Source organism: Dipteris shenzhenensis, chromosome 30 (assembly GCF_047967505.1).
Source record: "Dipteris shenzhenensis isolate YYH24624 ecotype China chromosome 30, Dip_SZ_1.0, whole genome shotgun sequence".
Classification (NCBI taxonomy): domain Eukaryota; kingdom Viridiplantae; phylum Streptophyta; class Polypodiopsida; order Gleicheniales; family Dipteridaceae; genus Dipteris; species Dipteris shenzhenensis.
The window spans coordinates 42,262,364-42,288,907 of NC_141625.1; the positions used below are offsets into that span (position 1 = coordinate 42,262,364).

Here is a 26,544-nt window from a genome sequence, read left to right on the forward strand (position 1 = left end):
GTGCACCCAGTGTTTCATGTTTCTCGTTTGAAAAAAATTTTGCAACAGGTGACTCACTAATCGAGGGTGTTGTTTTGTTTCAGGAGATAGAGGATAATGCAAGACGCAAACCAACAAGAATCCTGGACCGAGGAACAAGGCAAGTACGCAATCGGAAGATACCCACGATGTTGGTTGCATGGCATGGTTTACCTCTATCAGAAGCTACCTCGGAATCCGTATACCAGTTTCGGAGAGTGTTCCCAGACTTTATCATCGAGGACGCTGATGCCTAAAGAGGGAAGGAATGTTACGCTCAAGTTGAGGTAACATGACCTCGGAAGGGTCAGTCGACACTTTCCTTTAAAGGATCAATGTTTGCATTATATTTGTTTGGGCTTCATTTAAATGATCAAAAAGAAAAAAATGAAAAAGGAATAAAGGTCAAGGTCCTTGGTGAGGGTGATATGGCACTAGACTAGGTGGATCTAAGGCTAAGGGACCTAAATGCATGAAATATGCCTAGGGGCAAATGGTTTCAAAGATATCCCATGAGAGGGGTAAATGATGCAATAAGGAAGGACCCTAGAATGAAGACATGTGACATACTATATCCATCTAGGGAATTTTGGGGCTTGGTGGAATTTTGTAAGCTGTAGCTTCACGTAATAGTTGAATTTTGTCTTTTGGAGAGCTTGCAACCACTGAGGTTGGCTGGGAGGACAATCAATGTGCCTATGCCCGTGATTTGAAGAGAGAAGAACAGAGGCGCAACAGATTTGCGCTTCACACCCTCGACCTCAAAGAGTTCAACGACCTACTGCAAATCTTCTTCCTTCATGTCATCAAACTGTAAGATCTACCCTGCAGAAAGCCTCATAAATAAGTACAAATGTTTTGGCAGAATAATTAGAAAAGAGCAAGAAGCCCGCATAACAACGACACGGATACTAGAGGTCCCGTTCAACATCTCCGAGAATCCAATATTTACAAAAAGCCAAAAGTCCCTCGTAGCAGCTATGAGTCACTCAGTCAAGAAGGGATGCTCAAGAGCACAAACAAAATCATCAATCATAGGCGTCGAACAGGAAAAGTAAATCCTCAACAACATCAATTTCACCCTTGCATCACCAAGAGGCCTACAAAGATGACTGGCATTTTACTATCTTACGAGATTTTGCATAAGAGGTGGTGCTGAATTGTACAAACTACTTCATAAAAGGAACCGATTCTGTGGGGCAATACGTCAAGTAAGAATTTCTCAACACACTCGTGATCAAAACACTAACCCTAACATTCTTGCATTACATAGGTACAAGGAGAGGCTTTCTAAGAACTACAAAATCCACATGCATCACTACACGGATGAGCATCTTCGACCACCTCTCAAAGTCCGAGAACAAGACGTCATCTTCACCTATCTCTCCCCAAGAAGAAAACCTCAACTTTATATTCCTCCAGACAATATCCAATCCTCGCAGACTAGGAAGCTCAACCTCCGTCACACAGTCTTCAAGTTTCAAATCTCACAAAACTCTAATGATTCAAATACGTTTACAGATATCGTATAATGAAAACACAATGGGAATGATAATGCTGGCATCGCTAGTACACAATATGATGGAAACCTACAGAATGCAAACAGAAAATATCTCCGACAAAAACCTCAGAGCTATGGAACATTCCGGCATATGTAGGAATGCGAGTCACTGGCCCACAAAACATTAGATGCTTTTAGAAAATACGATAGAACCATAGACTACAACTGCAAGCCGCTTACAACGTTCTGAGCAACCCCTATGACGAAAAGGGACAAATCAGAGACTACGCAGACATCCTCAAGGAAGCAGTCCGCCAATAAGCAATAGGTTGATGACGAGCCCGAACAACACCAGAATCTCAGGACAACCAAAATCAAGCCTTTTACAGGTAAACCCAAACTAGAATTTCATTTCTCTACCAATGTTCTTCGCATATTGTGTACCAAGAACATAATGTTAGTCGTTGTACTCAAATACTACAATACACTTTATGCAAAGTGCACACAACTTCAGCACAGACACAAACGCAATGTGTACCTAGAACATAATGTTAGTTAGACACAAACGCAATGTGTACCTAGAACATAATGTTAGTCGTTATACTCAAATACTGTGCACACAACTTCAGCACAGACACAAACGCAACAATAGGACTTCCTGAACAGCTCCACCATGGTACATTCCAGTCTACACTCAATCTTGCAGGTCCAATAACTCAATTCTCGAATTTACAGCTTGCAGACTCCCCTATTGCAGAAAATACGAAGATTGGAACAAGACTCCGCACGTCGACAACACACCAACTACATATCAATAACAGACATCTCAGCCACAAAGCACTAATCTGCAATCTTCTCCATGCACAAATATAGACTCACTCGATGTCTCGGAAGCAAGCCATGAAGGACTACCAAAACTGTGGAAGATATTCGATCAATCAGAGAAATCACACTTGAAATTCATCCAAGAATCATGGCCAAATGGAAAAGGCACCATCAATCGAAAGATCTATTGATAGGATCTACCCAATTCCAGCAACCGGTCTTCAACAATTGTGTGATCAACTTCATTACAGGAGCTTCTAACAAAAAACAGTAAACGGTTCAATATCTTTTCCTCGAGTAAAAATGTTATCGAGAGATGATGAAAGTTATCAAAATTAGAGTAACATCCTTGTTGGAAGTTTGTCTCCCTGTGGTTGGAGATATTGACATCGAAGACTATCTATGCTTTTTACCACGAGAATGAATTACATACATGCCTTTTCATAAAATTCATTCTCTGTGTAATCTTCAAACAGATACATACTTTCAAAATAAAGTTTCTTCCTCTATAAATGAAATGCGCCTTCAAATGTTTGAATCTACTTTCTTCCTCTATAAATGAAATGCGCCTTCAAACGTTTGAACTACACGAATTTTGCTAGGCTTCTGAGTAACTTTGTTTTCACATTCTTTCGCAATATGAAATGCTTGCCATATGAGATTTGCACATAAATTCCGCATTCATTTGCGATAAGAAATGCTTATAGACTTCAAATTTCTGTAAGCCGCAAATGATAGCTAATAGCTTAGCAATACGCAAACAATTGTGCAAACAATAGGAAGCAATTGTGCACAAACCCGCACCGCATAGCACCACGCACATGCCACACATGGGGAAATGGACCGGGGTTGCACTTTCCAACCAGGAAAGTGCTCCCCGGCCCATTCCCCTATCCTTTTGGTCTTCTTGTATAAATGGAATTATTGGCTGTTTACACCTTTTCACAACTGCTTCTGAAGATGACGTTGATTCGTCCATTGAGGTCCTTCTCCTACCCCAATCACCTTTTAGATTGCCTTTGTCACCCACCGGCAACCATTGAAGATCACAGTTCACAATCGTGGACAGCAGCTAAGTATTCATAGCTAATTTGCCATTTTGCTCCTTTTCTAAATATCAGTCGGTGAAGATTGTGATCTTCACGTTCCACTCAGCTAATGCTTCCCATAACGTGCAGCTTGCCCATTGCTCTTTGCCTAATACAGGCATGTGTCACCGATGCATGTTTGTTGCATTCTGATTCATCAAAGTCAATCTCAGTGTTGGCTGATTGCTACATTGAGGAAGATGCAACCGATGTTTCTTATGTGCTTTGATTGTAGGTGAAGCACAACCTCATGCTCACGTCAGTGGCTAGTTGCAAATTTCAATTGCAGATGTTCCATCGGAATTATCTTCCACTAGACGATGCTACTGCCAAACATTCTTCTACAAAACAAATCTCCGTTTGCAAATTGCACAAGTATATCGAGAAAGGCTGGTCTTCACGTTTATCTTTTGTTCTCTCGTCACACGCAAGTGAGCATTACTATGTGCCTCTTCTAATGTTTACGCTTCCTTGAAGTTGCCGATTGGGTATTCTGTTGCAGAAGCCCTTGCTTCAGATCTCCCTTCTTTGCACACTTGCAAAGATTCTTCTTCAATCTTCAGCTATGGCTCAAATTTCCTTCCATCTACCTGCAAATGTCTTGCAGTCTGCGTAGGTTTTGCAAAAGTTTTACCTAGGATTTGCTAGGTCTTCCCTACATGCCTTGCAAGGGAGCTCCTCCCAATCTGAGGCTTACAAGAACTCCCTCTAGGGTTCCAATACCTATGCTCAGCTATGTGTACTGTGTGGTAGCGACTACCCAAACGTTGGGTGTTCCCAGATCAAGCAAGCTGATACCATGAAAGAAAATAGAGATAAAGGTCTCCTCCTTCTACTAAAGTGCCCCCCATACACAAACACAGGCAACATAGATACATAGACGTAGTTGCTACAATGGAAATGCCAACACTGGATAGAATGAAAGCATACGAAAACCCTAGCTAGGTGGCTCCTCGCAGAAGCTAGGGCCCTATGAGGCACATTGACAGTGTGCCTAATCAAAATGTATCAAAAACATTCCTTAGACTTAATATATGCATCTGATTGGTGTAGGCCATTCTATGGGCTATCCATAGGTGCCATTCATTTCTTGGTATGTGCCTTGTAAGCCTAGTTACAGTCAATTAGGTAAGTTTGTACAGTTAGTACATGTACCACTTAAGACAGTTTTAGGACACTTAGTCAAGTTAGGGCACTTTGCCCTAGGGCTTTGTTATGTTGGCTCTCCCTTGAGCCTCCACTCAGTTTTGCAGCAATTCATTACAGCATCTCGTTTTTTGTCCTCTCTCCTTCATTTTTGAGCTTCCATTGCTTGCAGTAGCCTACAGTGGTATCAGAGCAGGTCAAGGATTCATTCCCACAGTCATTGGCAACTTGTTCAGCATCCCTTTGCATCGGTCTGCAAGTTCCTCTCCATTGCATCACTCTCCTCTCATCTCCAAGTGTTGTCCTCCTCGTGGGAGCACTTTCTCTAGCTGTAAATCTCATTTCCATCCTTCTCTTGGCATCTCACACTGCCATTTGCCATCTCTTTCACCTCTCCCTCAAGGACGAAACCCTCTGCTCACATTTGGAGCCTTTTAAAACCCTGCTGTATTTTCGAGCTACATCATTGGGTAAAGACTTTGTTGCTTCCAATTTCTGCAAAACAGCCCTTTCTTTGTTTTATTTGCATTTTGGAAAGGCGTTGTGTTGCCTTGGAAGGCGTCGTGTTGCCTTTTAGGAAATTTTTGCAACACGTACACCTTGAGACAACAGAGTCTTTTGTAGTGAAAAGCTTTGAAGCTTGAGCAGTGTTTTGCCTTTTGATTTTGAGAGGTTGCCCTTCTCTCATTTGCCTTGCCAATTAGTGCATTTGCCTTGAATTTCAGTACCATGACTAGCAGCAAGGATGATTTGTTTGGGATGCTTGGGGCTGAGGACAAGCTTGATGTCCTGAAGATTTCCATATGCCACAGGATTTTACCACCAAATAATTCTCTTTCAGTGAAAGGACTTTCTAGCTCCAGAGCTTGTGCAGGAGTAACAATGGGAGAGAAATGTCACACTGTCATTTGCTGTCTCTTTCACACCTCCCTCAAGGATGAAACCCTCTACTCACATTTGGAGCCTTTTCCCTGCTGTATTTTCGAGCTACATCATTGGGTAAGACTTTGTTGCATTGGTTCCTTCCAATTTCTGCAAAACAGCCCTTTCTTTGTTTCATTTGCATTTTGGAAAGGCGTCGTGTTGCCTTGGAAGGCGCTGTATTGCCTTTTAGGAAATTTTTGCAACAGGTACACCTTGAGACAACAGAGTCTTTTGCAGTGAAAAGCTTTGAAGCTTGAGCAGTGTTTTGCCTCTTGATTTTGAGAGGTTGCCCTTCTCTCATTTGCCTTGCCAATTTGTGCATTTGCCTTTGAATTTCAGTACCATGACTAGCAACAAGCATGATTTGTTTGGGATGCTTGGGGCTGAGGACAAGCTTGATGTCCTGAAGATTTCCATATGCCACATAATTTTACCACCAAATAATTCTCTTTCAGTTTTCAGTAAAAGACTTTCTAGCTCCAGAGCCTATGCAGGAGTAACAATGGGAGAGACATGTCACACTGCCATTTGCTGTCTCTTTCACCTCTCCCTCAAGGATGAAACCCTCTGCTCACATTTGGAGCCTTTAAAACCTTGCTGTATTTTCAAGCTACATCATTGGGTAAAGACTTTGTTGCATTGGTTCCTTCCAATTTCTGCAAAACAGCCCTTTCTTTGTTTCATTTGCATTTTGGAAAGGCATTGTGTTGCCTTGGAAGGCATCATGTTGCCTTTAAGGAAATTTTTGCAACAGTTACACCTTAAGACAGCAGAGTCTTTTGTAGTGAAAAGCTTTGAAGCTTCAGCAGCGTTTTGCCTTTTGATTTTGAGAGGTTGCCCTTCTCTCATTTGCCTTGCCAGTTAGTGCATTTGCCTTGAATTTCAGTACCATGACTAGCAGCAAGGATGATTTGTTTGGGATGCTTGGAGCTGAGGACAAGCTTGATGTCCTGAAGATTTCCATATGCCACAGGATTTTACCACCAAATAATTCTCTTTCAATGAAAGGACTTTCTAGCTCCAGAGCCTGTGCAGGAGTAACAATGGGAGAGACATGTAACAGTTGGCTCCTTGCTGCGAGAACCTCTAGGGAACCTTAGTCATTTAATTGGGCTAAGTGTATCATAGTTGAGTAAATGGCATGATACGAAGAGGTGTGAGCCTCATCATGTCTCATCGTGTATCTTCTTGTCACATTCACTCACCTCACCCTCACTAGGACCTTGACAAACTATATAAACAAACCATTATGTACAAGCCCATACGCATATGGTTACAAAAACATATTATATGGTCTCTCTGAAGGCTTCTGCCAACAGATCCATCTAACACCCAACTGGAATGTAGCATTCCTTCCCTCTTCCAGAATCAACGTCCTCAATGAAAAAGTTTACAAATCCTTTCCGGATCTCATAAACAAATCCCAAGTAGCCTCAAATAGAGAAAGCCCATGCCAATTTATCAATTAATGAATGAGCTGGCTGTAAAATTTGTTTCAACAAAGAAACATGTATGATGGTGGATGCACCTTGCCACATTGTGGTGATTTTAATCTATAAGCTACACCGCAGATTTTTGGACTTAGAACAACACAAAATCTCTCTCTCTCTCTCTCTCTCTCTCTCTCTCTCTCTCTCTCTCTCTCTCTCTTATTTAAAACATTAAAAACTAAATGGACCCCTTACACTTACGTACTGCTTCCTACAAAGATGCAAAACTACAATCGTAACTTAGAAAGCACATGCATACTCAATCAAACTCTCTTTTGAAACTAAAAGAAAAACGGGCTATTCAGCTCCCTGCTTTTTGTTTTCAGCTTATGTTCAATCATTCTAAACATATACCTAGATGAATCCAGGAACATTCCCAAACTCATCCTCTAAAAACACAACATAGTGCAGTTTCAATCTCACGATAGTCACTCATAAGATTGAAAACCATAAACTCCATCACGCATAGCAGGAACTAGCTACTATGACATCCCCACTAACATCATCAGCGTCCAACAGTGGGTCTAGACCATAGTATAAAAATATGCTCTCACACATACAAATCCACACACCCACACATCCCCACTGACGTCATCAGCTTACGTTCAATCACTATAAACATGCCTAAGGCCGATACACCACAGATAAAAGACTTCATATCTAAGATTATGCGTACTTTTTTCATTATTTTTCTTGGATTGTACCTCTTGTGTATTAGTAAAGTGATCATATTACTACATTGAGTGACGAAAGACTCCTTAGTTGTACAAAGGCAAGTGACTCTATGTAATTGGGAAGAAATGACTCCATATTTTGCCAAAATCAAAAATGTTTGAGTCATTGTGAGACATTTTTATAGTGTGTAAACCACTATATTCAGGTTGTTCACCTTTATTATATCCTCTAATCCTACGGAAGATTGAGAAAGTCTAAGATCTAAGAAAGCACAAGAATCCCCTCTTGAAGTGCAGTTTAGTTCACAAGAGTCACGAGGATAGATTCCTTCTCCAAAAGAACAAGCGTCTTTGTACGTCAAGTCTTGAAAGTCAGGAACGTCTGGTACAAATAAATCATCTTTAAAACGCCTAACTTGGCTAAGCTTATGTAAAATGATAGGGCAGGTATTGATAGAAATAAAACGCCTAACTTGGCTAAGCTTATGTAAAATGATAGGGCAGGTATTGATAGAAATAAGACGTTGCATAAACTCAATTTCATAAGTGAAAAGATAAAAGTTTGCTAAAAAGACAACACATTTAGTGCCCATGGGGATTCCTATAATTTGTTGAAACAAAGAATCACCTACTGTGATGTAAAGATTATCTAAAAGAAAATCTATCCATGATGTCCACTTGTATGTCTGCTCGACAATTAGATGTCCTACACACAAGCTATCATGGTACTAATGGATGATCTTTTGCCCAAGATTATTTTGATTAGGTACTACTACCTTGTCATTTCCTCTGAAGCATACCATCATCTATGGTATATCTTGCATATGTATGGCCCACTACCTTGTTATTCATCTTAAGCATACCATCATCTATGGTATATCTTGCATATGTATGGCCTTCCCTATCACAACATCCTTATGCCAAAGACTCTGGACGAGTAGTTTCAGAGTTTCTCTTATCTTAGTCAGAGCGCTCTCTCATAATGCGTGTTATACGCATGAGTATCCTTTCCTCTTCGGTACAGAATTTCCATATGAAGTTCCAATATGAGTTCTGCCCACCCAGCTTGGTGGCCACTCAAATCACGCTATTTACAAAAACATTTCAGAGTATCATGATTGACTTCAAGGTAAAACTCTGCACCATATAAGTAATGTCTCTATGCTCTCAAAGCATGAATCACAACATACAATTCTCATTCATGAGTTGGCTGATTCCTCTGAGAGGAAGAAAGTTTCTTGCTTTCAAAGAAAGCAACTCGCCTTCCCTATTGTAATAGAACTCCTACCACATGACCACTTGCATCGATTTCTAGGAAAAATGATTTTCGGGGATCAACAATCTTTAACATAGGTCCTTCAGCAACTACTCTCTTTATTCCCTCAAAACTTTCCTATTGATTCTTCCCCCAACATAAGGCACACCCCTTCTTTTGCCCATCTCCTCTCCCATGTGTCCCCTTCCTACCCATCCAAACCCCTTTTTACCACTCCTTTCCATCTTCAAGCTTCTCTTGCCTCATGTTTTCTTTCTCACTCGCCCTCTCTTCTTTTTCTTCCCTCCCACCCCCCTTGCCTTCTTTCCACATCTTCTCTAAGGCTTTTTCAACACCTACAAGAGGATTTTGTTAGACTCAATGAGTGGATACAAATAGTGACCATTTTGGTCAGGCCATACGAGTTCTCATCAAGGCCCACTGCCATCTATATCTTGAGGACAAGCTATAACTTGAGCATGCAATACAGAAGCTATAATAGACATACCATGAGAGTGAAACCATTTCGTCACAGCAAATTATTATCCCCTCTGCTCCTAGCTGCATGGACGTGAACAATGCTAGCCACAAAGAGTCTACATCTATTTGCCTTTGACTCACCATACTAACGAGCTCGATCAAGGCAAGTCATGATCTGCAAGGAGATATTTGTGTGCAAGGGCCCTACAACAAACTCTATGAGCATTATAGTATACGGTGTAGCTGCGTACTCATGACGAGCGGAGAAGGCATCAAGATTTATGGCCTCTTGAATCCATGTCTACATCTACTTGCCTTTGACTCGCCATACTGACGAGCTCGATCAAGGCAAGTGACTATCTACAAGGAGGTATTTGTGCACAAGCACCCTACTACAAACTCTATGGTCATTATACTATATAGTGTAGGTGCTTACTCATGATGAGCCAAGATTTATAGCCTATTGAATCCATTCCATTCATCATCCAACAAGTCTCATGCCTAGAAAGCACTTGCATACAATGCTTTCTAGGCTTATCTCAACAACCTTTTGTTCCACATCAAGTTTTCTTGCACATAATTGGGCAAAATCAGTTGTAACTTTTCATCAAACAATTGTTCTGTCCACTAATCACTTGATTATGAAATTTGGGAGATCCTCCTTGCAAGCTCCCTTATATTGCCATAGGCTTACACAAAATTGGACATGAAATGCGCTTGGTCTTCTAATGGGACTTGAACATGCCAGTTGGCATGTGCACCATCACATCCAGAAATGGCTTTGAGCTTACAATTTTCTATGATTAGATTGCCTTCTCCCCAATAACATCCCGAGAGCTTATCCCTCACATTTTCTATGATTAGATTGCCTTCTCCCCAATAACATCCCGAGAGCTTATCCCTCACATTTTCTAGAATTGTCATAGGATAGCTCAAATTCTTTATCTTACAATTTATTATCAAGACATGTTATCTTAACATCACTATTGTCAAGTTTTTTTCTAGTGTTCGACTAGAAGATGGAGCCAAGTTCCACTGCGGATACGACAACACCTTTCCAAATGTCTAGGATTCCTCTCTCTCATCTCTCCCAAATGAGGAATAGCACATCTTGCAATTTGTACACACAAAATAAAAGTGCATCCGAATGTTTTTTCCTTACAATTACAAACTCAGCACCGAGAAACAACCAAGAAAGGTTAGAGGGACAGGGGGTAGACAACCACGCATGGCTCTAATTCTTTGAAGGGTTAGAATCATGGCTTCGCTTGCAGCTACATACCCTCAGAGACTGGAGGCAGCCACATCTTGATAAATATACATTGCATGGCTTAAATAATATGGGGATTTTTTTCTCTAGCTCAAATATTCATGGTCCCTGCACAAGTGTCTGTACACAAATCATCCATCGACGTATTCAAATAAAATAATCACCCCTACAAGATAGGCACGGCTTAGAACAACCTTTTGAAGCTCTCCTTCTGCGTAGTATCCAGTCGAAGCAAAGAACTTTCCAGCACCAATCAATCGTTTTCCAATTGCTACAAAAAATATGTGCATCAATAGTCAGTCCAAAAGAGTAAAAAAGACCTCTTTTTAAGTAGTTAATTGAAGCTGAAAAATCATTAGCTCGTAATGTTTAAGAATTTCTCATAAGAGTTCTTCGCTTGACATAGGAACACTAGTAGGAAACTTGATGAAATCGTTGTACCTTTATTGAAAGAGGGAAAGTAATGTTTTGACCAAAAGAGTATGCATCAAGATTCAAAACTATCATGCTCCATTTCCTGTCAATAGGTGAACGTGGTATTGGTATACCTCATTCTATAAAAGATTAGGGCGAAAGGAAACATTGTCATGTCTTGTGAACAAAAGAGAACCAAACCCTGTAGAAATGGACGAGCTTGTTGATATTATATCTACATCCTATAAAATGAAAGCATGACCTACAACTCAGAATATTTCATCTATGGCTCCTGTACGAAAATATTGTGAAAGAGGTCCACCTTCCTATTTGTAAAAAGTTATTCTATCAATGTTTTAAGTTTCTGAAGAATCAATATATTCCTACATCTTCAAGAAGACTCCTATATTTGTACTCTGTACCACATTGACATGAAAGAATTCCAGTCATGTATAAGGTGCAACTACATTTACCATTTTGGATTTACTCCTGCCCCAAATGTAGCTAAGATCCAATCAGCCCACTATTCAGCATGACACACCATTACATGTCCATTATGAAAAGAAGAAATAGCATTTCCTAAAGGATGCAAACTCAGAATCACTTGCTCAAGCCTAAGAAATGATATTCCTACACATGGAACAAGTTGTAAAAGCACTTCCGTCGCTATTTTCTCCAACCCTTCCTCTCATTTGGGCCTCATTGCACCAAAATTGCCTCTCCTCCCTTGCCTTTTCCTCTTCTAGCCAATGATCTCTCCCAATAAATATGTTGTTGCGCACCCCTAGCCTCCCACCTCTTCCTCCCCCCCCCTCCTTTGGATGCACTAAGAGAATTCTGCAAGACTCGAGAATGCAGGTCAATATAGACAAGACAAAAGTTAATGGTCAAGGTATTCTTGTATTTCATAGCTGTCCATTGAGTTAATTTCCTGTTTATATAACTACATTTTTCTACCTCGGTTTATCCATAGTTTTTGCAGCATTTTCTGTGTTACAATCTCCCTTATTTCACATGCATCGTCTGGTGTATCGGCAGTTGTTATACCCACATCCACTTCATTCCCTCTCTATGCCAACCCATGATTTGCGTATCTTCCATCGCCTTGTGTGGTATCCTACTAGCGTCCATCTTCTCAACTTTGTTGACGTAAGCAATGATTTGACACAGTGCTTCCGTCTAGAAGTATCATACTTGGCCAGTAGGATGTGGTAGGGTGTTTGCACCTGAGCCCCAAACTCCCCTATCATAAACATTTATGTAAAGTTTCTATTCTTTCCCAATATACCGTAGAGAGCCCGGGTGCCCAAGTGGTACATCCATAAAGGGTTACTGTCTACACAAGCATGGTATGCAAAAACTTTTTCATTTCCCAGTTTCACAAATGCGCCTTCTTGAATTTATTTTGGAGGCTATATAGAGCTTTTGAATCTCCCTGGCATACAACTTCTCTCTGACGTAGTGATAGTGAACCTCAATGTGCTTCGTGCGAGCATGAAACACTAGATTCTTTACCACTGCAATGGCACTCTGACTATCAGTGAGAATTGGAGGAGGACCCTCCAAAGACAGATGAAGATCAGCAAATAGACGTCGCAGCCAGACACGATCTTGCGTGTAGCAGGATTGTAGAGACGGTACCCCTTGCTTTCTGCACTGTATCCAACAAATATGCACTTAATTGCCTCATCTGACAACTTGTGCCTAAATTCAACTGGCACATGAGCATAAGCAAGGCAGCCAAAGACTCGGAAATGATCCACTAAGGGCTTTCTCCCATTCCAGACCTCATAGGGAGTTTTTGTTTTTAAAGCCTTAGTGGGAGCCCGATTTAAATGTAATTGGCACACATCAGACCTTCAAGCCAGAATTTGTGAGGCATGTGTTTGCTTTTCAGCATACATCTGTCCATCTCCATAAGAGTTCTATTTTTCCTCTCAGCTTTGCCATTTTGCTGAGGGGTCAGCCTCACTGTGAGCTGATGCACAATACCCTTGCCTTTCAGAAAAGCATCAAAATCTGCAGACAAGCATTCCCCACCTCTATCTATGCGCAATGTATGTATCTTGAGTCGGGTTTCATTTTCAACCATGGCTGAAAAGTGTTTAAACACCATGAACACTTCTGATTTACGCTTCAGCCCAAAGACCCAAGTGAAATTGGAGTAATCATCACTAAAGGTAACAAAGTAGAGATGACCACCCAATGATGGAGTCCTCATGGGACCACAGACATCACTGTGTATAAGCTGTAATTTGCGGACAGCTTTAACTGAACCATCCTTTTTTAAGGGGAATCTATGCATCTTGCCTAAAATGCACCCTTCACAGGCATGTGGAGGAGGTATCTCAAGAGGTGGCAATGCATCAACCATACGGTGCTTCTGAAGTGTCATCAAGCTGTTGTAATGCATGTGACCATATCGGGCATGCCATAATTCTGCATTCTGGATGGCAGCAGTAGGGGTAGAAACTGCAAGAGCATGGGCTGCTCTTTTCTCCAAAAGATCAAGCTGAAAAAGCCCACGCAGTAGAGTACCAGATAATCTTAAGGCATAACCATCTTCCCTGTCTCAGACAGCACATTTGTCATCCTCAAAGATGACCTGAAATTCAGCTCTGCTAAGAGTGGACACTGAAAGAAGATTTTTGGTGATACCATGCACATATAAGATATCTGAAAGTCTGAAAACTGAGCCATTAATGGCAGTAAGCTCAACTTCTCCTGTGCCACGTACTGAATATGATGAGTTATTGGCACAAGTGATTTTCTTACCAACGCGAGGTGGATGCAAGGAAGTAAAAAGACACTTCCTAGAACTGATATGCTTGGATGCACCGCTGTCAAAATACCAAGTGTTCAGTGTTTCATTGACACTGAAAGCAGATGCATCCGTAGAAGAGTCATAACTGCAAGTCAAAAATGCATCGCCAAACAAGTCTATCTCCAACTCTATACTGAGTTGATCTCCTATATCATCATCGTACTCTGCATCGTACATTCACCATTACAAGTGGCTGTACTATCCCGAGCATCTGAAACAGCCAGCCTAGAATCTGAAATGCAAGATAAAAAGGCATAATCCTGTCCAACAAAGTTGGCTGCAGCATCCCCATTGTCAGATGCATGAGGAGCTGAATCTGAAACAGCCATACTGGAGCTGTTTTTCTTCTCTTTTGCAAGCTTTTTCCTGCATTCTGCAATGTGATGACCTGGCTTTTTGCAGTAATGACAAAAACCCTTCTTCTTGGGCTTACTTGCATCATTTTTAGCCTTTTGTGAATGCTGTCCTGACCCACTGGAAGGCTGATTTACTGATGTCTTTGCCTGTCCCTTTGTTTTTGACTTAAACTTTGAGAGCATAGCTTGTTCACCTGCACATGAAGCCAAGTTTTTCCTGGTCTGCTCTTCCTGAAGCAGAAGTCCTATCAACTCATGAAAAGTGAGAGGATTTGCACCCCCCCTCAATGATAAGTTCAACGAGGTATGAAAGATGAGATAAGACTCAGCAAGAGAATTCAGAGTGGTAGTAATCATCTCTGAATCAGGAATAATCTCATTTATGTTCAATAATTGCTCTCTGAGATCCTGTAGCTTTGTGAGGTGAACTGACATGGAGTCACCCTCTTCCATATGTGTATTACTTAACTCTCTTTTCAAGAAAGATACCCTTGCATCTCATTCCGGGCTGCATACATGCTTTCTAGAATATCCCACGCTACCTTCGAGGTCTTACACAACCGGATATGCGGAATGATAAATCTTTTCACCGAAAGAGAGATGCATGACAAAGCTAAGGCATCCCGTGAATCCCATCTCTTCTGCTCTGGAGTAGTGGCTATAGCTGCACCAACAACTTGTTCTGCAGCTGCACCCTGTGCACGACCTCTTCCACCTCCTTGCTGAGGAGGGGTATTAGGTGCCATACCTGCTGGTCGGATCTCACCCCCATTCACATAATCCCATAAATTGCGAGAAATCAGAACATTGCGTACCATAAAACTCCAGAGGGAGTAGTTGGTACCATCCAACTTGTCTTCCTGTGAAAGACCACCGAACTGAAAGTCATTCTGATTTTCCTGCGCCATATCTGAGAAAGAGATTTAAGCAGATACAAAACTGAATTCCCTTACAAGGAATGAAATGCACAACTCCCAAAAAACACAGCCAAGCACTGGCTGTAAATGCAACTCAGATTTCTGCACTTGCACTGTCAGAAATCTGTCCAAGCATCAAAAACTCTCCAGAATCTGCTAAAAGTGCTGCAAAACACTTCAAGAAAGGTAGTATGAACTGAAAACTCCAAAAATTGCTCTCCCAACCCAAACCCCCAAAATAGGCCCGAAATTGCAACCGGAAAGGGGCAAATTGATCAAAAGCCCCAAATGTTGCAAGAATTGCGCTCTATCTGTAAAAGCCCCAAATTTCACTGCGAAATTGCAGTTTAATTACAAAATCCCCAAATTTCTTCAAGAAATTATACTGCAGAATCAAAAGCCCCAAATTTCGAGCTTGAAATTGCAACCAGAAAGGGGCAAAAGCTCAGAAAGCCCCAAATTTCAGACCAAATCTGCAATGTTTGCTCCAAGTGCAGCCCCAAATTTCTTCAACAGCTGCAAATTGATTGTAATGTCTGCAACAAACAGGATGCCCCAAATGTACTCCCAAAAAACTGAGCCAAACAATGGCTGTTTGCAAAATGTGCCTGCCTAAGATCACCTGCAAGGTACAGCTTGTGCGCAAGTACAACTTGTACGGCCAGGTACAATCAATGTGCGGATTGCAGGTACAATCAATGTACGGATTACTTAAGGCGATGACGCAGGTAAGGCTGCAGGTGTGAGCAGGTACAGCACGTACGACAAGTACGTATTAGCACAGCAGGTACAGTACGGCCAAACAACTCTGTAGATCAGGTACGTACGGCGCTGTACGACGACAAGCTGTACACCCTACGGTCGCGAAGTACAACAAGAATGCATGTACGACTCTGACACAAAACGGTACGGCGATGTACGGACGACGATGCAAAAGGTACGGCCAGTACGAAATGCGCATGTACAGTGGGTACAGCTGAGTACGGGCAGGTACAGACGAGTGGCACAGGGTACGGATTCCGTGCAGTCGTACGGACTGTATGGACAGTCTTTTGACTGCTTCGAGCAGATACGGACGGGATGTAGCAGTAGGAGCAGCAGCAGGAGCGTGGGCTGTAGGCTGGAGCTGAACGAGGAAGGAGCAGGGAGCAGGATCAAAATGCTCTGATACCAAATGTGAGAGTTTGGAGAGAGAGAGAGAGAGCAAGAGCGAGTGAGCTGGAGAGCTGAAAGCTTGAGAGCTGAGTTGCAATAGAAGAGTGTGAAGATTACAACTAAAAGAGTGAGAGATAAGGTTTTGTCCTAGTGACAAAACCTTAGTAGTCACTAACCATAGTTAGTGAACTAACTGCGGTTAGGGGGAAAAACCTCTTAAAGAGGGAAAAGTGCCCCTAACTAGCTTATTAAGTTACATTGGTCACTGCTGAATTATATCTATAATTCTAACACTAGGATCCCCAGAGAGGAAAGAACTTGCAAAACCTGCCCCACAAGGGAGGCGTGAGCAGCATGTACTGCTAAGGAATCTGAAATCTGCTGGAGCAGCCAGCCAAAAAGCTAGGAAGCTATTGAAAGAGATTCTCGAACATCACAACAGGATTATGGGACTAGCACACAAGCTAGCCTAGCAAGTTGTAATCTTTTCTCTCACTGGATGTAAGGGATCACTATTAGTTGATAGTGATCGCTAGTCCCATAGATCCTGAAGGGTCTTGCATGGACTTTAATACAATCAGATCATATCATTATCATATCATGTACTTTTGAGATGTAGAGCCTACGCACACATCAGAGAAGGCTATGGAGACAGCAGAGATCTAAAAAGTCTGCTGGAGCAGCCAGCCAAAAAGCTGGGAAGCTACTTGAAAGAGATTTTAGAACATCGCAATAAGATTCTCGGTCTAGCACACAAGCTATGTTGGAGATATCGTAGCCAAAGAGTGTGAGATGTGTTGTGTGATGTGTGGTACTAGGAGATCTAGTAGTGGTTTGATGTGTGAGTGCCACGTGTCACCATAGACTTATCCCATATGCACTTGGTGCTAGTATGTGTGTGTGTAGCCTATAAAGGCTTGTACTTCACTTGTCTCATTTGATGATGATGAATGAATGAGAGCCTTTCATGGTGTCTACATTTGACTATCACTTCTTCTCTCCCTAGTCTATCTCTCTCTCTCTCACCATGTTTCTAACATGGTATCAGAGCAAGTCAGTCCTGCCCTAGCCCACCCTCGCACGTCATCTTCTCCAACCTAACCCTAAATCTGCTCAGCTTCCTCCTCCTTGCAGGCCGCCTCATTATGCCTCCTCCATAGCCAACCGCCTCTCCATTTCTTGCTGCCTTCATAGCCGTTTCACTTCTGTTTTCTGCCTTCACAGCCAGGCACCTCCATTCAAGTCCTCTTGGAGCACTAGGCGGCCTATTTCCTTGCAGGTCGGCACAGTTTCAAGGCCCGTGAGCACATGTGGAGGTTTTCATCGCCAAAAACCAGCCTTCCATTGCTGCTGCAGCATAGCCAACCACCTGAGCGCGCATCTTTTGTAGAAGTTCGAGGTCTTTGAAGGCATTTTCGAGCTCTTTTCTGAGGCTGCTGCTGCATAACCGCCTACAACAGAAGCATCTCCGAGCTGTTCTGAGGCTTCCAGCATAGATATATCGATCGTTTTTCAGTTTGGTGACCTGCTTCATCAGTTCAGAGCTGTCTTGGTGAACCGACCTGCAGATTTCGGACCTGCTCCAGCATTCCAAGCAGTCACAACGCTCACAAGTGCTCACCTTCCAGTTCAGTTGTGCATTTCAGGTCATCTAGTTGTTGCATTTTCATTATAGTTTAAAATTTGGAGACCACCAGCTACCTGTATCTGCCCTCTTGCATACGTTGAGACTCCTACTGCGTTTTGAAGCCCTACACCAGGCCCTTCATTTGCAGTTATTCATTTCAGTTTGCTTCCCGCATTCATGAAGCCATTTTTCCATCATGACTTCCTTGCCTGCTAGTTCCTTGCTCATGGAGAAGTTAAAGGGGGAAGGCTTTCCCACATGGCAAACCAAGATGCAGTTGCTCCTTATGCATGAACGACTTTGGGATGTCATTAAGGACGACAAAGTTGATATACTTGATCAGCAACAACGCAAGTTATGGAAGTAGCAGAATGCACAAGCCATTGCCCAGATGATATGCCACTCACTTCCTCCACTTGGGCAGGTACTTTTACGAGAGGCGGTGTTCCACTTCAGGTTTTGGCCTTTCGAGATGCACAGGAGGATGCTTTGGTTTTTAGTGTCCAGGATGGTGGCAGATTGCTCAAGTCCACAGAGGACATCTTGCTTGAGTTTGCTTTTCAGCCTATCAGGGTTGTAGGTCTTTTGGTGCAGGGATCAAATTCAAAGTGGTTCCTAGACCCAGACCCCCGGCTACTCTCCACTGGGTCTTGGAGGCTCTCGCTCTATGGGGGAGTTCCCATCAGGTATTTGCAGTGAGACCCTGGAGAGTGGAAGTGGATTGACGCAGGGCATCGAGAGAAAGAGCATCCCCTTCTTTCGTTACACGGTCAGTAATGCCAGGAGATATCAGCTCAGTAGTAGAGGTTGGAGACCTTCCAGAGTTCCTCATTGGGAGACATTTGATATCACTGCGGATCTGCAGAGGTGCTTCTGGAGGAGACTCTGGAAATCCCACAGGAATAGAAAGATCACTATCTTCTTTTGGCTTTCTATCCTTGGTGGGATTGCAGTGAACCTTTGGAGGTCCAGGTTCGGAGCCGACCCTACTTGTCCTCGATGCCTCTCTGCTTCGAAGACTATTCAGCTTTGCTTATGGGATTGCAGACAGGCGAGGATGATTTGGATGGGGGTAGCCAGGATTTTCAGTCACTTTGCCCACTCCCCATTTTTTATGACATGGGGCTCAGTGGCTTGGCTTTCTCTTACAGGACCTCAGGTTTTTTATGAGAGATTTGACTCCTCTCAGGCCATTTCGGTTCGACGTCATCGGACTAAGTCCTGTTCGTTGGATGTGGTACCACACCTTCCTTTTACAGCTGTACATGCCTCTGTGAATACTTCTTGGGAGATTCTAGTGAGCATAGCATCCTGGCATATCTATAGAGCCAGATGCACAGAGGCTTTGGAGGGTACTCAGGTTCATCCCTCGCACACATTGGCTAGTATCTGAACAGACACCGTACATACTTTGATGGCCGTATGGACAGGTATGCAAGGAGACTCCCGTGCAGCCTCAGCTAGGAGGGCTTCTTTCTTCAGGGAATGGAAGGATTCTCCTTTCTTCTCTGAGACTACTACAGGGTTGAGGTGGCACTTTCAGTCTCAGCCTTGGTTGTTTTCCACCTCACTCTGAGGGGATTTTTTATTTATCCTCATGATTTCATGATGTATTCCGCTTTGAGCTTGCTCTCGCGGGTTTTTTCTCTTACTTAATAGAAGTCTTTTTCTTGGAGAAAAAAAAAAAAAAAAAGCCATTGCCCTCATTGGTCTTTGCTTGGCTGACTCTCTCATCCATCATGTGGACTTCAAGTCAACTGCTAAGGAGATTTGGGATTGCCTTGAGATGTTATTTGGTGATAAAATCACCAACTCCAAAGTCTTTTTGAAGCTCAAGTTCTATGATTTAAAAATGAAAGAGAGTGATGAGTTGAGTGATCATCTAGCAAGGTTTCAATCTCTTGTTCAACAACTCTCAAGTTTGAAAAGCGCGCCTGATGATGAAGATAAGATGTCTGTCATTATGAGGAGTATGCACGGGATATCACCCTTTGAGCAAACTCTTGAAGTTCTACGCCTTGCCACCACCACGTCTGATGATATGTGGCTCTACTCATTGAGAAGGACCGTCGTAATAAGGAAGCTCAGGTGGGAGCTAAAGCCCCAAATAAACCTCCACAAAAATAAGTTCACTAGGTGCAAGTATTACTACTTAAAGGTACTGAAAAGTACACCGATGTAGAGGTTTATCATGAGGATAGCACCCACGTGTGTTGCCTATCATCGGCAATGTGGCATCCCACCTTTGGTCATCATGATTTGATGAGGATGCAAGGAAAAATCAAGAGGCAAAAAGTAAGAGTGATGGTCGATGATCGTGCCACACACAATTTCTTAAACTATTCATTAGTTAAGAAACTGAAGTCCAAGTGCTCATAAATATATAGCCTCACTATCAAAGGGCAGTGATTAAAAGATGTGGGACACCACGATTCATGGTGTAGACGTGGACAATTCAAGGCTATCAAGACAGACCATATCCCATCATTCCCCGTCATTGAACGTGGCAAATCAAAGATAAAGTGCATTGCTATGCTCTCCCATGGTGCCTGGGGCACAGGAAGAGACATCAATACGCCACGTACCTTCCGTCTGTCATACTTAATTTTCTTAAAAGTAAGGCATTCTATAACAAACTTATGTATATCCTTGTGCATGGTTGGCTAGTAAAAATATATCTCCAAGGCTTGAGCAGTAGCTGCAATCCCTCTATGTCAGCATAGGGGGTTGCATGACATTACTCCAAATTTTTGTCTCATGTCTCTGGTAATGCATGGGCAATCATCCCTCATTAGATACCCATCTTTCATGGAATATTGGCATGTAGACTGCCCCTCCTGCATTTGCTGCGTTATTTCTTTAAAATCTGGGCCACTGGCATCTTGCTCTTTCATCTCTTCAATATCCTGTGGTAAGCAATGGTAACATTATTGACCTGGGTTCTTCGAGATAAGGCATATCTACCACTCTATTGTGAGCTCCTAGTGTATGGGCAATCTGAAAATGAAATATGAACAGTTGATTTGCCCATCTCATGTGCTTTTCTAAGAGCTTAGTCTGTGTTCAAAAATACCTTAGACTTTGATGATCAGTTTTGATAGTAAAATCTGCACCCAAGAGATAATGCTTCCCTGTGTTTATGGCATGTATTACAGCTAGTAACTCTTTCTCATAGATTCCCATATGCCTTTCAACATCTCATAATCTTCTACTTTCATAAGCTATCACGTGACCATCTTGATGAAGAGCAGCCCCAACACACTCTCCACAAGCATCACAATCCATATCAAAGAGTTTGTACAGATCAGGGACAACAAGAATTGGTTCGTTAGTCGACTTCCCCTTGAGAGTATTAGATGTTGTCTTTTGTGATTCACCCCATGTGAAGGCTGCATTCTTCTTGGTCAAGTCATGAAGTGGAGCAGCAATATCACAAAATGGCTGATGAATTTTCTATAAGAAGAACAAAGACCCCGAAAGCTGCATACTTCATGTATAGTTTTCAGCTTGGGCCATTCTTGAATGACTTGTAAAACTCACTCTTTTTGCCATTAGCATAGAGTTGATGATAGCGCAGCTCTTAAAAGACAATAGCAAGATGTTCCCTGTGCTCTTTTTCAAACTTTGAGAAGACTATAATGTCATCAAAGAAGGTACCTGTGAAATGCCTATAAGAACAAAAGATACGACCCGTCATTCTGTTAAAAGTGGCACGGGCATTTGTCAAACCAAAAGGCATCACTAAATACTCGTATAGACCAAATATAGCACGGAATGCCGTCTTGTGATTATCATGTGATTATATGCAGACTTGATGATAGTCGCTTTTTAGATCTATCTTGCTGAATAATGAAGCACCACTTAGCTGATCCGACACATCATCCATGAGTGGAATAGGGGGCAATAAACCCCTCTTGGTACTTGCAAAATTAAATTAAGGACCATGGCACCCATTAATTGTTGGCGCTTGCATGCAAAGTAAAATTTTAGACTAATCCTAGTCTTTGTGGGCGTCCACACCATGCAAACCAATATATACCTAGATGAATCCAGGAACATTCCCAAACTCATCCTCTAAAAACACAACACAGTGCAGTTTCAATCTCATGATAGTCCCTCAAGGTTGAAAACCATAAACTCCATCATGCAAACCAATGCATAAACTATAATTCTCTGGTTGACCAAGGTCAACCCTCTTTGACCATAATTAAGGGCATTGACCGACAGTCAAGGCTCCTTAATTAGAATCAAATCTCTCTGACCGGGGTCGGAATATCTTGGTTGACTAGAGACCCTCCTTGGCAAATGCCCAGCCTCCTTGACCAAGTCAAGCCTCATTAACCGGAGTCTATGCTTTGAACAAATAAAAAACTCTTTAACCACAGCAAAATGAAGGAAGAACTCTTTGACGATTGTTAGATAAAAGGTTTTACTCGGAGTATCTACAATTTGGTAACACAACTTGTTGAATCAGGGTCACCTTCTTGGAGGAACCCTTCCTTCAATTTACTAGTGTAGATTACGACAGTGCCACCTTAGGCTTTGATGCCATGTTAGTGGAAAGGACTACTTGCTGTACCTCACGCAGCGCAAGGATCACTTTAACTCTCTCCAATCTCTCAAAGAACAGTGCATAAACACAGAACCCACAATCTGTAAATTCCAGCAGAGAAGAAGTGCCAAAATACTCTGTATACATCAACATCCACAAGTGTGGGAAAACTTGCAAGGAGAGGACTAAACCTTCCATATAGGAGCTCGGATCTCTATTTCCAAATAGACTGAAGCAGACTGAGAAACTAAAGGCTGCTAACTCTCTTCCTGCATTGCCTGCTGTGAACGCTTCAATGGGATGGGAGGGTTAGCCAAGTATGGCTCTTTATATAGGCTGCTAGAGGGCAAGGTGTCCCCACAAATGCTGACCCTGCTAGGGCCAACCCAGATCTGACATGGCCAACCAGTCAGGGGCAAATCTAGGGTCTCCAGACCCAGACCCTCTGATGCATAAAACTGCTGCCTCCAAGCAGCTTCTAGGCATGCAGCCAGCCCTTATCTATGGCCATATGCAACTGTCTACACTCCTTAGATCCTACCCAGTATCTACCTAAGTTCATATACCCCTATGTACTTTGGGGCTCACAGGTGGGGCAGTGACCAACAGATTTCCTCCTTTTATCACCATTCCGAACAACAATTTTCAATGTCCATTAGATAAAGACATCATCCATAAAAAAGGAATTCAAGTCCTCTAGTCCAACGATGCCCTGCTTCCCTTAATCCCAGAGACCACCTACGGAGCTGCTGCTGCTGCCCCTGGCTGTCCCACTGCCTCGCCATCTCCGCCCGCGTCCGCAGCCCTCTCCACCTCCCCCCCGCCCTCCTCCTCTGCCTCCCCCCGTCAGCTCTGCCCCCCGCTGCCTCGCCCACCCCTTCGCCTTCTCTGCCACCCGCTCCCCAGCCCCCTTCGGCCATCTCCTCCGCCTCCCACCTCCTCTCCTCTGCCGGCTCTTCTCCCCTTCCCCTTCCCTTCTGCCCCCTGCCTCCTCTACCCTGCCTGCTCTTCTGCTCTTTTGGCCATCTCCTCTGCCTCCCACCTCCTCTCCTATGCCGGCTCTTCTTCCCTTCCCCTTCCCCTCTGCCCCTTGCCTCCTCTACCCTGCCTGCTCTTCTGCTCTTCCGCCCCCCCCCCCAGCCACTTCTTCCACCTCCCCTCGCCTTCTCTTCTTCCTCCCGTTGCCTTCCCCTCTTCCGCCTCCCGTCCTCCCCCCCTGCCCCTTCCACTGCCCCCCCACCGCTTTCTCGACTTCCTTGCCTCCCCCCCGCCCTTCTCCGCTTCTCTCCCCCCGTCTCTTCGCCTCCTCTTCCCCGCCATCCCCCGCCACCCCTCTTCCTTCTCCCGCCTCCTTCCCTGCCTTCTTCCTCCTCTTGCCCTCGTCCGCTCCCCACCTCACCTCATCTCCACCTCCTCCTCTGACATCTTTCCGCCTCACCCCCCCCCCCCTTTTATCTTCTTCTTCCCTGCAGTGGGAGCATTTGTGCTTGTTCGGCAAAAGAAAATCTTGGTGGTGACCCTTGGTCTGGCCAAAGGGGCTCTATGGCAGCACCCTCGAATCCCACAGCCATTAAGGTTCTTCTTTCCCCAACCAACAAGCAACAGGTACAGCAAGTAGTTCAGTCCCTCTAGGACAAGGCGATCGTGGGCAGAATTGTAGGCATCACTCCTACAAGAAGACAGGTGCGAGAGTGGATCCAGACAAGCTTGGCACTAGAGGGTGACCACATTCAGGAGGTCACCATCTATGAAAGAGGCGTATTCCTCATCCAGCTGGGCGCCCCCGACACTGCCTCGACACTCATGGAGCAGGGCTCCATCCTCCTTAGCCCGCATCTGGTGTACCTCTTTCCTTGGTACCATGGCTTTACAGTGGAGGACATAGACATGACACACCATGTTCCCCGTTTTTTGATTACGCTCCGCTTCCCAGGGCTCCCAAAGAGTATCGAGCCATCCTCCCTGCCATTGGTCAGGCAATTGGCACCATGCTCAAGTCTCCGCCAAATTCGGCCGTTTCAGTGGTAGCAGATGATGGGGTCCCCAGGATTAGACTGGTGGTTGAGAGCCCAGAGTCCCTCCCAGACTTGATCCTCCTAGAGACCTCGAAGGGGACACACTTCACCAACGAGGCACTACACAGAGGCAGTTCTACCGGGATTCTGGCAAGTACCACGATGTCAGAGCACTCTCCAGTAGTACTTCACTTAGAGCAGCTCCACAGATGTCTTCCCCAAAAGGGGGTCCGCATTCCAAAGGACCTCCTGCAAAAGGAGGAGATTTAGCAGGTTATGGCAGGGATTTGTAGCAATCAGAGATGGGACCGTGCGAGGGCTAGGCTTCATGGGTGGCCGATGCGATCCAGATGAGCAATGAGGAGTTGCAGGCTTATGCCCTCAGGCGGAGGACTCTTCAAGAGTGTGAGCGGTCACGACCCAGGTTCTCAGGGAGCACGAACCAGGTTCTCAATGGCTTAGGGACACGTTTGAGAGTGCTCGCCTTGAGCTTCAAGACATGGAGATTCGGCGGGCTGAGTTCTCCTATCATTCTTCCCGGGCCCGGTGTACAGTAGAGGGACAGGATGACGAAGTAGTTTTTTCATACCATTGGGCCCCGATTTTAAACCTGACCACAGGTTTTTACAACCAACTCTTTCAGACGGAGAGGATGACTTCAGCTGGTCTTGTGGCTTGGGAGGTAGTTTCGGATCATGTTCCAACGGTAGTCTTGCAAGATTTGTGCATCAGTCTAGAGCAGCCTTTCACGGATGAGGAGCTCTGGGAAGCCCTCAAGGCTCTCCCGACCTAGAAGTGTCCTGGCGACGATGGCTTGACTCTGGCCTTCTTCCAAAACTGCTGGGAGATCATCTCCACCCCTTTCCGACTAGCTTGCCAGGAGATTTTTGACACGGGCTCGCAGGGGTGGATTTGTTTCATCTCGAAAGGGGGAGATAGGTCAGATATCCGGCAGTGGAGACCGATCACTTTGCTTGATACCGCATACAAGATCCTCGGCAAGGTCTTGAGTTTGCGATTACGGCCCCATCTTACTGACATCATTCATGACACAGACCGGGTTTGTCCAAGAGCGCAGCATCCTGGACAACATCTTCGCATTCTAGGAGGCAATCGATTGGTCCAGGGAGGAGTCACAACCGTTGGCCGTCCTCCTCTTGGATTTCGAGAAGGCCTATGACAAGGTGGAGTGGTCCTTCTTGGAGGGTACTATGCAAAGATTGGGTTTCTCACATAGATGAGTCAGAGGAGTTTCTGCGCTTTATGCGGGGAGCTCTAGCCAGATGCTTATCGGAGGACACACGAGCGAGGCCTTTCCTCTCTCTTTCTCAGTTCGCCAGGGCTGCCCCCTCACTCCCTTCCTCTTCTTGTTTGTGGTGGAGGCTTGGGGCTACTACTTGAGATCACAGGTGGCGGGCCTCATAAGGTTGAGGCTCCCAATCAGGCAAGAGGAGGAGTTGTTGGACTCTGAATTTGCAGATGACACGGCCTTGTATGTAGAGGGCACCACAACGAGCTTGGAGAGAGTCACGGGAGCCCTGGCTATCTATTGTGAGGCCTCGAGTGCGCAGATCAACTAGACAAAGTCCATAGGTTTCTTCATAGGCTCTGAGGAGACACAGGAGATTTGTGAGTGGGGGAGTGACTTTGGCTTCAGATGGATACCGCGGGGCCAGACGGCGAGATACCTCGGATGCTAGGTTGGTATTGACATTACAGGAGAGCAGCAGATCACCCCCGTCCTTGAGAGTGTTCGGCGCAAGCTTCTCTACTAGAGCTCGGCCAAACTCTCCCTAGTAAGTCGTGCCTTAGTGGCAAACCAGGTCCTTCTTGCCACGGCTTGGTATATCGCCTCTTGCTAGTGTTTTCACAGAGGGTACATTGGGCAACTCTGACGGTTGGTTCGAAACTTCCATTGGGCAAGTTCGGACAGCAGGAGGAACACTAGAGCCCGAGTCGCTTAGTAGACGGTGATCATGCCGCAGGAACTGGGAGGCTTGGGTATCATCGATC

At 44.1% G+C, this 26,544-nt stretch overlaps 1 protein-coding gene across 4 annotated transcripts in view; it reads right to left on the bottom strand.

The window, feature by feature from the left end:
* Window positions 1-26,544, bottom strand: part of LOC147882150 (LOW protein: ammonium transporter 1-like protein) — a 110,240-nt gene that overhangs the window by 65,993 nt on the left and 17,703 nt on the right. For all 4 annotated transcript variants that reach the window (XR_015543978.1, XM_087402105.1, XM_087402107.1 and 1 more), the window contains exon 5: window positions 10,866-10,942. Coding sequence is in view for 3 of the 4 variants with exons in the window: in XM_087402105.1 (XP_087258231.1) it covers window positions 10,866-10,942 (77 nt within the window). In the remaining variant the exon portion in view is untranslated. The remainder of the gene's footprint in view (window positions 1-10,865; window positions 10,943-26,544) is intronic.